The sequence below is a fragment of the Saccopteryx bilineata genome, chromosome 4, assembly GCF_036850765.1.
Source record: "Saccopteryx bilineata isolate mSacBil1 chromosome 4, mSacBil1_pri_phased_curated, whole genome shotgun sequence".
Lineage (NCBI taxonomy): Eukaryota > Metazoa > Chordata > Mammalia > Chiroptera > Emballonuridae > Saccopteryx > Saccopteryx bilineata.
This window is the reverse complement of record NC_089493.1, coordinates 272851430-272863380: the sequence shown is the minus strand read 5'-3', so window position 1 is coordinate 272863380 and position 11951 is coordinate 272851430. Positions and strand designations below refer to the sequence as shown.

General features: G+C 52.9%; 1 protein-coding gene across 1 annotated transcript; it reads right to left on the bottom strand.

The window, feature by feature from the left end:
- Positions 1-85: 85 nt before the first annotated feature.
- On the bottom strand, positions 86-9987 carry PHKG1 (phosphorylase kinase catalytic subunit gamma 1). The gene is made up of 10 exons (XM_066274698.1): positions 9838-9987; positions 7789-7904; positions 7080-7258; positions 6606-6660; positions 2695-2760; positions 2253-2416; positions 1497-1587; positions 1223-1376; positions 930-1055; positions 86-557 (listed from the first exon to the last, which is right to left on the bottom strand). The coding sequence occupies exons 2-10, from the start codon at positions 7869-7871 to the stop codon at positions 306-308; spliced, it is 1170 nt and encodes a 389-aa protein (XP_066130795.1). The 5' UTR covers positions 7872-7904; positions 9838-9987; the 3' UTR covers positions 86-305.
- Between the last annotated feature and the right edge of the window lie 1964 nt (positions 9988-11951).

Below are 11951 nucleotides of genomic sequence, written 5' to 3'. Positions count from 1 at the left end.
CAATAACTCTGGGCCTCCTGTGAGGGGGTCTGAGGTGGTGGTGCAGCTGGGAGTGGAGAAGCAGGCCGGCTGCTGGCCGTGGGACACGCCCAGTCCCCTCCTCTGCGGACCTGGCCCCAGCTGCACTTACCACTGTGTGATGGCAGTGCCCTGCTCTTGTTGTGCAGAGCCTCTGCGAGGGGACGCTGGCCAGGACCCGGTGCTCCGCCGCCCAGAGGCCAGCACAGTCTCATTCCTCTGACTCGTGCTCCTGTGGTTTCCCCTCCCTGCCTGCCTCCTGCTCCCCCCTCCCACCTGCCAACCCCTCAGTAGTCCTCCTCCTCCTCCACCAGCGAGAGGAGCACGGCCTTGGGAGTGTTCTCAAAGAGGGCAGCCCGGTTCTGCTGCTGGCCCTTCTTCACCCAGTGGCCATAGATTCGGAAAGCGTAGGCATCGATGAGTCTGCGCAGAGGCCGGAGGGCGTAGGGGTCACGGATGACGATCTCGCGGGTGATGGGCTTCACCCGGCGGTACTGGTAGTAGATCCGCACGGAAGCCAGCACGGTCAGAGCGATCACCTGCGGAGGGCCAGGACTGAGGACCTGGGTGAGCCTAGCGGGCCTGTCTGCTCCCCCCAGTGCAGGGAGGCCTGAGCTTGTTTGCCATGAAGCCTTGCATGGCGGCCTCTGGGCTCTTCCTATGTGCCCCACATTCCTACCCCACCAGCATCCGCAGACATTTAGACTGTTGGAAACCGGTGACATCTGTCTTCCCTGAAGCCAGTAGTTCCCAGAACCCTTATGGGTGGGTGGGAGGAGAAGGGAAGGTGCCCTGGAAACCCTAAGAGGGTAAGTAGTGGTCCCTGGGGGGTAAGGAGGGTACTTGGGGGCTTGGCCTTGAAGAAGCAGCAGCAACTGCCCCAGGGCCTGGTGGGAGGGGAGCTTCAGTACCTTGAACTTGCCCCGGGGGCTGAAGTGACGCACTTCCTCCACCACATACTGCTGGAAGAAGGGATGCGTTAAGGCCTCTTCTGCTGAAAGGCGGTCCTGGGGGTTCACCACCAAGAGGTGGGAAATCTGAGGGAACAGGGCGTGGTTACCAGAAACGTCAAGGGAGGGACCCTTCCAGCACTTCCAAAGATATAGCGTCTCTTCTCCATCCTGGGGCATGGCATACCCGCCTCCCCCCAGGGTGGACCGACCCCCTTGCCTGAGCCCAGCAGCCACCAGGCCTGGCCCCTCACCAAGTCTTTCACCGTGTCCGAGTAATCATCCCACTCGGGGGAGCCAAACTGGTAGTTGCCGCTCATGATCATCCTCAGCATCAGCATCTGCTTCCGGTGCCAGAAGGGCGGGGAGCCAGCCAGCAGGGTGTACATGATGACCCCTGTGCTCCACCTGGCACGTGGATGGGGAGGAAGCGGGTGGGCTGGCTAGAGCTCCGGCCACTTTCTCCCCTCCCCAGTGAGGAGTTGCGGCCATGGTGGCATCCCGCTACCTTCCCCTCAACACACTCACATGTCCACCTCCTTCCCGTAGCCTGAGTGGTCATCGTTCATGGAGCACTCTATGATCTCAGGGGCCAGGTAACTGGGGGTCCCACAGACCTCTGCAGGAATAGTTACCGTCAGGACAGGTCAGCAGGGGGCACTTGGGAGAAGAAAGTCCAAAGAAACAAGATGGAGCCTGACCAGGCGGTGGCGCAGTGGATAGAGCATCGGACTGGGATGCAGAGGACCCAGGTTCGAGACCCCGAGGTCGCGAGCTTGAGCACAGGCTCATCTGGTTTGAGCAAAAGCCCACCAGCTTGAACCCAACCAAGGTCGCTGGCTCCAGCAAGGGGTTACTCGGTCTGCTGAAGGCCCACGATCAAGGCACATATTAGAAAGCAATCAATGAACAACTAAGGTGTTGCAACGTGCAATGGAAACAAGATGGAGCCAAAATGGTGCTTGTGCTGGGACTCTCCTAGCATTGGACACTTCAGAGCCTAGGGCAGGGGGCTAGGGCTGACTCATGGGGCCGCTTCGGAGCTGTCAGCTCCCTGGTCACATCTAGCCATTCTAGCCTAGAAACTCAGGCAGTGGGAACCTGGCTCAGCTCCATCCTGAGAAGAGGGCCTACCTGCAAGGACTCTTAGCCCTGAAATGATAGGATTTTTATTCCCAGGGCAGGGTATGGGGAGTAGGGGAGAAACCCAAGGTATCTCTGATCCTGGGAGAGTTGATGAGAAAGCCTGAGCCCCCGGCATGGGCCAAGGCCACGTTACCAGACCTCGGAGCTTCTCTCCTGGCTTCAGCTGGCAGGAAAAGCCAAAGTCTGTGAGCTTGATGTTCATGTCGTCATCCAAGAGGATATTCTCGGGCTTCAGATCCCGATGCACGATGTTAAGTTTGTGCAAGTTGCAGATCACCTCCAGCAGGGCTCTCATAATTTTTCTGGGGTGGGACAGGCACACGTTACTCCTTTCTCCTACTCTGCAGGATCAGGTAGCAGCACAGGAGACCAAAGCCCACAATACCAGCCAGACTGCAAGTGAGAGAGGACTCGGGACAGGCTGGGACAGTGTAGGCTGAGCCAAGGAAAAAAGGAGGTCCCAAAAGCCAGTGGGGCACAGCCCCAGCCCAGACAAGTACTCCATGCCGCCTCTAAGCGCTTAGTGCCTGCAGCACCAGGACTCGAGCAGGGTGTGGGAGGTGGGCACAGGGGTCCTCACCTGGTTTCCTTCTCACTCAGGGTGACCTTCTCAGTGAGGTAATCAAAGAGCTCCCCTCTCTTCATGCTGTGGGGACAGAGCGTTTGTAGCTGTATTGGTCCCAAGACCACTCCCTTAACCTGCTACCAGAGAGCTGTTTCTCATCCTAATCCCTCCAGAGGCAAAGGACTGAGGTCTGCAGGGAGGAGCTGGGGGAGTGAGTGGAGAGGTTGCCTGGGAAGATTAGAAGAACAAGGGAGGCTGGAGGGCTGGGATGGCACCAGTGTGCGGGTCTCCTCCCATCTGTGGAAGTGACAGCATGGACGGGGGCCTGTCAGGGCCAAAATCAGGGCTGGGTGGTGGAAAGATGGCCCCAGGCCCCCTGGCCCAAGGGCCCAGACCCAGATCAGAAGGACAGGAGTATTCTGATTTTGTTTTTGGGGGAATAAATGGAAGAAGTGGCAGTACAAGTGTTGGAGGAGCAGTTTTGCCTATTTTAGGATTAAGAATTGTGGCTCCGTCTTCTCATTTCTTGGGATGATCTACAAAGAGGTCTCTGCTAAGACAATCTAGTTATAACCTGGAGGGCAACTTGGGGCAGCATTAAAAATAGATTCCCCAAGCAACTTTTTCAAAGGTTAGAGACATTTGAGCTGCCCCGCAGGGCAGTGCCACTGAATCGAGTTGGGACAGCTCTGGCTGGTCCAGTCTGGAGGGGCCCTGGGACAGTCTCCCTGGTTCAGAAAGAAAAGCTGCCTGCTGCCCCCTCGCACCCGCTCCCCCGGGGAAAGCAGCTGGATTCCTAGGGCACAAGGGAGTTTGCAGTGAGTTTAGCAGCTAGGGCAGGAAGGGGGGTTCTGTTTGAGGAAACAACATAGAATTTACAGAGGCGAGCCTTGTTTTATACAGTATCTGTAATGTGTTCCTAAAAAGCAACGTGTGCATCCAGGTTTTGTCACTTTAAGTCCATTTTAAAGATACTACGAGAGCCCTGGCTGGGTAGTTTAGTTGGTTAGAGCATGGTCCTTATCTGCCAAAGTTGTGGGTTCAATCCCCAGTCAGGGCACAAACAAGATTCAGCCAATGAATGCATAAATAAGTGGAACAACAAATTGATGTTTTTCTCTCTCTTTCCCTTCCTCTATCTCTAAAATCAATAAATAAAATAAAAAAGACACTAGGAGAGCTCACTGTTACCAATAGCAGCAGCAGCAGCAAAAAGATTTACTTATAAGTACTGAGGATTGCGCAAGTTACATCACCAGGTTCCTGCCACCCTGGAGCTGGCTGTTTACATATATACATATATATATATATATACACACACACTCACACCAAGTTACATTGTTTCTCTAAGTAAAGTAACGCTGCATATATTCAATATGGCTACAATATAAAAATGTTCCAACAATACAAAACGTCCTTGAATAAATTCTCAAGAAATCCAGTGCCTACATGAGCTGTTATGTATGGAGAAATCAAGACACCCCTCTAACAGTGAGTCACACAGCAGAGACTTCTGTTCTTTAATGAGGACTTGGTGGCATGGAAAAACAAGGGGCCAGAGAGTTCCTTTCCTTGGGAACCTTTTCTTTTTTTTCTTTTTTCTTTTTTTTTTTTTGTATTTTTCTGAAGCTGGAAACGGGAAGAGACAGTCAGACAGACTCCCGCATGCGCCCAACCGGGATCCACCTGGCACGCCCACCAGGGGCGAAGCTCTGCCCACCAGGGGGTGATGCTCTGCCCACCAGGGGGCGATGCTCTGCCCCTCCGGGGCGTCGCTGTGCCGCGACCAGAGCCACTCTAGCGCCTGGGGCAGAGGCCAAGGAGCCATCCCCAGCACCCGGGCCATCTTTGCTCCAATGGAGCTTTGGCTGCGGGAGGGGAAGAGAGAGACAGAGAGGAAGGGGGGGGGGTGGAGAAGCAAATGGGCGCTTCTCCTATGTGCCCTGGCCAGGAATCAAACCCGGGTCCCCTGCACGCCAGGCCGACGCTTTACCGCTGAGCCAACCGGCCAGGGCCCCTGGGAACCTTTTCTTACAAAAATGGTAGTAATGACTGAATGCACCATTCACAGAGAACTTTGTGTTGTTCGAATTTGATGCTCAGAGCCTGGTGACATAGGCAGAGTGGTTCATATCATTTTTCCTTTCTTGAGAAAACAGAGGCTCTCAGAGCTGAAGGGCCCACTGGTGCCTGTGCCAAGGAGCTCATCTCAATAGCCCAGCTGGTGCAGAAGCAGGGAGCAATGACTGATGATGATAATGATGATGATGATGATGATGATGATGATGATGATGATGATGATGGTTGGGTCCATCTTAGCACCACATCCCAAACACAACCTCCACCTCCCTGGTGGGTCTCTTGCCTCAATACTGCTACCTCCTCCTTTCCACCCTTGCCTCCTGACAGTCAGTAGGAGCTTTCTCAGAAGTAAATCAAATCACATTACCCTCTGACGTCCACCCTCCAAAGTCCTTACCATAGCTAAAGTGCCTGCAGAACCCGGTCTTTGGTACTGACCGACCTCGCATCCTGCCATCACCACAAGCTGTGCCACTACCCACCCCGGCCTCCTTGCCAATCCTCCAACATGCCAAGCCCATCCAGCAGGGCTCTTGCTCTGACTGTTCCGTCTGCTGGAAAGCTCCTTCTCTAGGTCTTGGTTCAGATCCCTCCCTCCCTTCTTCCTATCCTCTGCTCAGGTCACCTCCTGGAGAGCCTTCCCTGACCGCACCATCTAAGAAAAATGCCATCTCTCTCTAACCGCTGTTCAGCTTTGTGTATATGTACATAACTAGGTGTATGTTTTAGCTTGACTGCTTTCTGTTCACTGCCTATGATAATTATTACAGCCTAGGATTCACAGAGGTGAGCCTTATATTATACAATATTTGTACTGTGTTCTTAAAAAGCAACATTTGAATCCAGTGAAGTTGGGAAACATAACTCTCTTATTCATTGCTGTATCCTCGATGTTTAGAAGTATTGAATAACCACAATCATCATCATCATAGCTAATAGTTATTAGCATTTACATTGTGCCAGTAACTGTGTTGTTGTTATTATTATTACTATTACTACTTTTAGAAAGAGAAGGGCAGACAGGGACAGACAGACAGGAAGGGAGAGATGAGAAGCATCAACTCATAGTTGGGGCACTTTAATTGTTCATTGATTGCTTCTCATATGTGCCTTGACTAGGAGGCTTCAGCTGAGCCAGTGACCCCTTGCTCAAGCCAGCGATCTTGGGCTCAAGCCAGCGACCATGGGGTCCTGTCTATGATACCACACTCACACTGGCGACTCCACTCTCAAGCCAGATGAGCCCGCGCTTATATTGGTGACCTTGTGGTTTCGAACCTGGGTCCTCAGCATCCCAGGCCGACACTCTAGCCACTGCACCACTGCCTGGTCAGGTGTAACTATGCTATTATTACATGAAAAAACTGATATTTAAAGAAAACATTTAGCCTGACCTGTGGTGGCGCAGTGGATAAAGCATCGACCTGGAACGTTGAGGTCGCTGGTTCAAAACCCTGGGCTTGCCTGGTCAAGACACATGTGGGAGTTGATGGTTCCTGTTCCTCACTCTGTTCTCTCTGTCTCTTCTCCTCTCTCTCTCTCCCTCTCCAATAAAAATGAATTAAAAAAATCTAAAAAACAAAAATACTTAAAGAAAAAACAAAAAGAGTCAATTAAAAAAAAAAAGAAAAGAAAACATTTGGCCTGCAAGTGGTGGACCCAGGATTCAAAACCCAGCCACCTGATCCCAGGGACTGAGCTGCCTAAAGCATTTGTGATCCTATTTGGCATCCACAGCGTAGGGGGCTGGCAGCTGGTCTCCAGGAAGCCCTGGGTGGGGGACTACAATGCAAGGTTCTCCAATAGGCCTCAGGGTATGACTGGCTCCAGGGCTGGGTACTTACAGATCAAACACCAAGAAGAAGAAAGTGTTGGTCTCGTAAGTGTCCTTCAGCTGTACTGAAATGGAAATGGCCGGCTTGTCTCAGGGAGCAGAGGAGCCTGGGCAGAGGCAGTGGGGCCCAGGGGCAGGGGTTTAAAGCTGCTGGAGCTGACTTCCAGAGTGGAGGCCCGCTAGGGGAGGAGGCAGGCCCAGGGACTTCACATCCCCTTTCCCCAGCTCTCACCCAGCCCTGGCCCCGCCTGTGACCCCTTGTCCTGCTGGAAGAGGAGGCTTAGTGTTGAATCCCCGGAGCAGTCTTCCTAGAGGTTGGAGCTGAGAACCTCAAGCCTCAGGGCACTGAGCTGTGGGGCCTCAGGGTGCAGAAACAAGCTGGACAGTTTGGGCTAGCTGCACAGTGGGGTTGCGCTCCCTGACTTGGGTTACCAGGGCAGAAGCATGGCAGAGCACCCCGCTGTGGCTTGGGGGAGTCACTCACTGATGTTGGGGCGCCCCGACACCTTGTGCAGGATATCTACTTCCTTCAGCGTGGCCTCTCGCAGCTCCTGCACCTCCTTGGAGCTGAAGCTGCCCCCGCCAGTGATGTCAATGATCTTCACGGCATACTCCTGACTCGTGGGCTTGTGGATACAGCGCCTGACGACACTGCTGACTCCCCTGGGGGTGCAGAGGACAGATGGTCCCAGGGGCCCCTCAGCCAGGTCCCAAGTCCAGGGCACAGCATAGATGTCATGCCTTGTCCCTCAACTCCCAGTGAGCTTTTGGGGAAGGCACAGAGAGGGTGGTTTGCCTGGAACCGAGTAACAAGCCTGGTCTCTGGCCTCTTAACTCCCAGGTCACTGTTCTTTCATGCACAGAAAGAAGCTGTACACTTTAAAGGCCATAAGCTTCCTCTGACCCCTCATCCCTGACCCTGGCCCAGAGCTGGACTTGGATGTGCTTGTCATCAGCATCGGTGAGAGTTGTGGGGAGCTCTTTGCCAGAAGAGATCTCTGATCTGGGTACTGTTATATCCCCTTATGTATCCTGTTCAGGAGGAGAGGACCCAAAACTGAGGGATTCTCCAAGTGTACAGTGCTTTGGGGCTGGGAATGGGCATAGTGCTCAGCATCGAGCAGAGACTGGCCCAGCCTATAGAGCTGGCTGGAGCCCAGGACAGCGTTTCCTGGGGAAGGTCTGGGCCTTACCTGCCCAGGATCTCCTTGGGCTCATAATTCTCATAGAAACCCTGTGCAGAATGTGAGTCCAGCAGTGCCTCGTCCTGTGTCATGCTCAGCTCCCTGGGGGGTGGCTCTGAAGGGCTCTGAGAGGGGAACAGAAAGGAGTTGTCAGCTTTCCCGACCTAGGGGATGTGCCCTTTGAGGGCTGGTGCTGGTTTTCACCCATCTTTGTGTCTCTTGGCACAGGGCTGGCCTATTGTGAATGCTCAAAATAAATGTGAATTGAAAAACGCTTTGAAAAGAGCCCAGCATCATTTGTCCCACTGGCTGTACTCTTGTGAGCCCAGGTGGCCATGTCTCCCTACGTGTTCTCACTGTAAGCTGCTGCTCCCCCATAGGAACAGCCAACACGCAGGCCCAGGCCTGCAGCAGGACATCGGACCAAGGTTAGCTCTGGGAAGGCAGGCATGCCCCTGACTTGAGAAAGAGCCACAGAGAAACTCTTCAAAGGACAAACTAAGGTGCCGTTTCCTTTCTGAGGAGCTGAGGCTGGTCCTGCCTTTCCTCTGCCTGCTCTCTGCACTTCTGGAGAAGGTGAGAAGCTTCACAGTCTCATCTTCCCTGATCCTGTATGCCCTGATAACACCCCTTCTTTCAGAATGTGCTTCCTGCCCTTCCCACTGCTTCTTCCTTACTCATTTTGTCCTCAACCCGGACTTTCATAATCACTTTCATTCAGTCATGCTTGTTGTAAAGCACTGTGCCAGATGCTCTGAGGGGTGCAGAGGTTGATGGGGGAATCCCAGTCCCAGCCTCTGGTATCACTGTCAGTGTGTGTTGTCATCTCCCCATCAAGCTATGATCTTCTCTGGCTGTCCCAGCCCCAGCCATCCCGCCTCCCTGTGTCCAGTGCAGGCACGTAGTAGGTGCTGCTCCCTAGATGTGGGTTGATGGTTGGAGGTATCCCTTTGGTCCAAGGTCCTGTCGGCAGAATGCCCCATATCCTACCAAATGGTGGCTAATGAGCCCTGAGTAGTCCTGCCACAATGTGGGGCAGTACAGAGCTAGGACACTCAGGCGTGGACTCAGGAGCTGAGCTGGCCAGTTTGCTTCGGCTCTGTAGAGACGACAGGGTACTGACCTCAGAGGAAGGATTTGAGGGCTAGAGAAAGTCATCTACCGACAGGAAGAAGAACAGATAGAAAATGGGCACCAGCTGCCACTCGGCAGGGCCAGAACTGCCTGTAGCCCCACTCCTGCTGCCTTTTCTGGGCCCAGCGAGGCCTGGTCTGTCGAAGGGGCCCGTTTGCTGACTAGCCAGGTCACAGCCCTGGCTGCCCTGGGACTCGGGCTGGCTGTTCCAGGAGACCTGGTGTCCCTACTGCTGGGTGCCCGGTCATCAGAAGGATAAGTATAACAGCCTCCGCTGTCAGCAGGAAGCCTGGGCTGCTCACAGGCTGCCTCTGCCCTGTCAGCAACCCTACTGAGCACAGGAGACTGTTCCCCAGAAAACCAAGCTCATTTCCTAGCAAGTCCTTTTAAGGTGGTAGCACCAGATCTTTCCCTTCCCCCAGACCTCCATGGGCAGAGGGTATATCTGGACCCACTCCGGAATGCCATCCTGTCTGGGGGACCCACCGCATGGCATGACTACTAGTTCTGACTGCATTCATCTCTCCCAGGCTGAGGCAGGGAGGTTTCTCTTGCCCCCTCCCCTTGCTCTAGGCCTAACTTGGGGCTGACTTTGTGCCTCTGTTCACTGCCCTCACATGCATCCTCTACACCCTTCCCGAGACCCCTTTGAAAAGGGTTGCCAAATGGGTTTAGTCCTTTCTGGAATATAACATCCTTCCCCCAAACTCAGTCTGAAAACACAGTAACAGGGACCCACTTTCCATAGATAAATTCCCCTGGAGGGGGCTTCAAGCGTCAGTGCTGCGGTTCTTCTGGTCCATCTGCCTTGGGAAGGGAGAAGTGGGACTGTTGGGTTATGCGTTTCTATCTTCTCTACCCCACAGCCTCTCCCTGTCCCTGTCTGCTGCCTGGCTTTTGTCCATCACTGGCCCAGCTACTCACCGTTAGGTCCGCACAGGCCCTTGAGTGAAATTGACAGGAATCTCAAAGGTCCAAGAGCCCCTTGGGGAGAAGGACGACAGAGAACTGAAGTGTGTTCCCAACAGACACTCGTGGCTAGAGCAGGATATTTTGCTGCTCTTCTTTCGTGCTTTGCTACTTGATGAGGGAAGGCTGAGGGTGCCCAAAATAAATCACAACTGCAAACCCGGGATGCAGGCCAAGGCTCAGCAGGGACAACGCGCAAGGCCAAGTTTCTCCAGGGGGCGACCTCTGGTGGAGGGTGAGGGAAGTTCTGGTGACCTGGGACTAGGCAGGACAGCATGGGGTGACCAATCTTCCTTCTGGAGCTCACTTCATCTCCAGGCCCAGAGGATTTAAAGCCAACCTGCTTCTCTGGGAGCAACTTCTGTGTTTGCTGTAATCAGGAAACAGCGCACTGGCGCGCCTACACTAGCTCAGGCACCAGGGCATCAGGATCTGCTCAGGAACAGTTTGTGGGGCTGCCTTATAAAATGCAGACCTTAAAAGTTAGGGAACATCTCCTCAGGAATCAACCTCTGATCTGCCTCCATCATTTCATCCTTACCCATTTTGTTTTCAGGCTGCATTTTCTACTGGGAAGAGTTGTGTGTGCCAGGAAAAGCGCCTGGGCTCTGTATGCGACTTTGGGCTCTTCGGGTGAGGGTCCACATCAGTGATTCTATTTTTTGTGTGTGTATTTTTCTGAAGTTGGAAACGGGGAGGCAGTCAGACAGACTCCCACATGCGCCCAACCAGGATCCACCCGGCATGCCCACCAGGGGGCACTGCTCTGTTGCAACCAGAGCCATTCTAGTGCCTGAGGCAGAGGCCACAGAGCCATCCTCAGTGCCCGGGCCATCTTTGCTCCAATGGAGCCTTGACTGCGGGAGGGGAAGAGAGAGACAGAGAGGAAGGAGAGGAGGAGGGGTGGAGAAGCAGATGGGCGCTTCTCCTGTGTGCCCTGGCCAGGAATTGAACCCGGGACTCCTGCACGCCAGGCCGACGCTCTACCACTGAGCCAACCGGCCAGGGCAGTGATTCTATCTTAAGAGGCTGACAGAATTGTAAATATAATAGTATAAGCAACACGCTAACACCCAGCAGATACTTGTTTTTTGCTCTCCCTTATGCTAAAGCAACCTTTTTTTCAAACCCTTAATATACAAAATGAAGGGAGGGCTAACAGTGTTTCACAGGAGCTGAGCCCATTAACACCCATTTGACAAGCATCTTACAAAGCACTTCACATGGATCCCAAAACTCTGGTATTAGCCCATTTTGAAGAGAATGTGATTAGTTCATCAAAAAATGGGTGAGGAGAGAGCCTAGATCAACCCCAGATGTGGGCTCAAGTATTCTTTCTGTTATATCACACTGACCCATCTATTTTCCACTGCAGAAAAACTTTGCTGAATTACTATACAAAAAGTAGTTGAGCCTGACCAGGCAGTGGTGCAGTGGATAGAACATTGGACTGGGATGCAGAGGACCCAGGTTTGAAACCCCAAGGTTGCTGGCTTGAGTGCAGGCTCATCCAGCTTGAGTGCAGGATCACTGGTTTATGTGTGGGATCATAGACATGACTCCATGGTCGCTGGCTTGAGTCCAAGGTTGCTGTCTTGAGCAAGGGGGTCACTCACTCTGCTATAACCCCTGGTCAAGGCACACATGAGAAAGCAGTGAACAACTAAGGTGCCACAATGAAGAACTGATTCTCATCTCTCCCTTCCTGTCTTATGTCCCTCCGTCTCTGTCAAAAAAAAAGTAGTTGAAAGTAACTTCAGGGTATGAGCTTTATGCATAAAGGTCTTCAGCTTATCAAGGTACATCTGGATCCAAGGATGAAAACACCTATCTCCTCCTTTTACTATCAATAGTCCTTCCCCTGCCCTGGCTCTAGCTATAGACTTGACTCATACTAGTTTACATTTTTTTTTGTTTTAAAAGGAAGAAACATCAATTTGTTGTCCTACTTACTTATGCATTCATTGGTTGACTGTTGTACATGCCCTGACTGGGCATTGAACCCACAACCTTGGCACATCAGGGCAATGCTCTAACCAACTTAGCTACACAGCCAAGGCTGGTTCATA

What these genes read in the sequence shown, in the direction of transcription:
- PHKG1 (XM_066274698.1), bottom strand. Translation starts at nt 7,871, where the DNA reads ATGACACAGGACGAGGCACTGCTGGACTCACATTCTGCACAGGGTTTC. An exon ending in GTCGGGGCGCCCCAACATCA is followed by an intron (nt 6,661 to 7,079) that starts GTGAGTGACTCC and finishes TTTCCATTTCAG; the next exon opens with TACAGCTGAAGGACACTTAC. An exon ending in CTGAGTGAGAAGGAAACCAG is followed by an intron (nt 2,417 to 2,694) that starts GTGAGGACCCCT and finishes GTCCCACCCCAG; the next exon opens with AAAAATTATGAGAGCCCTGC.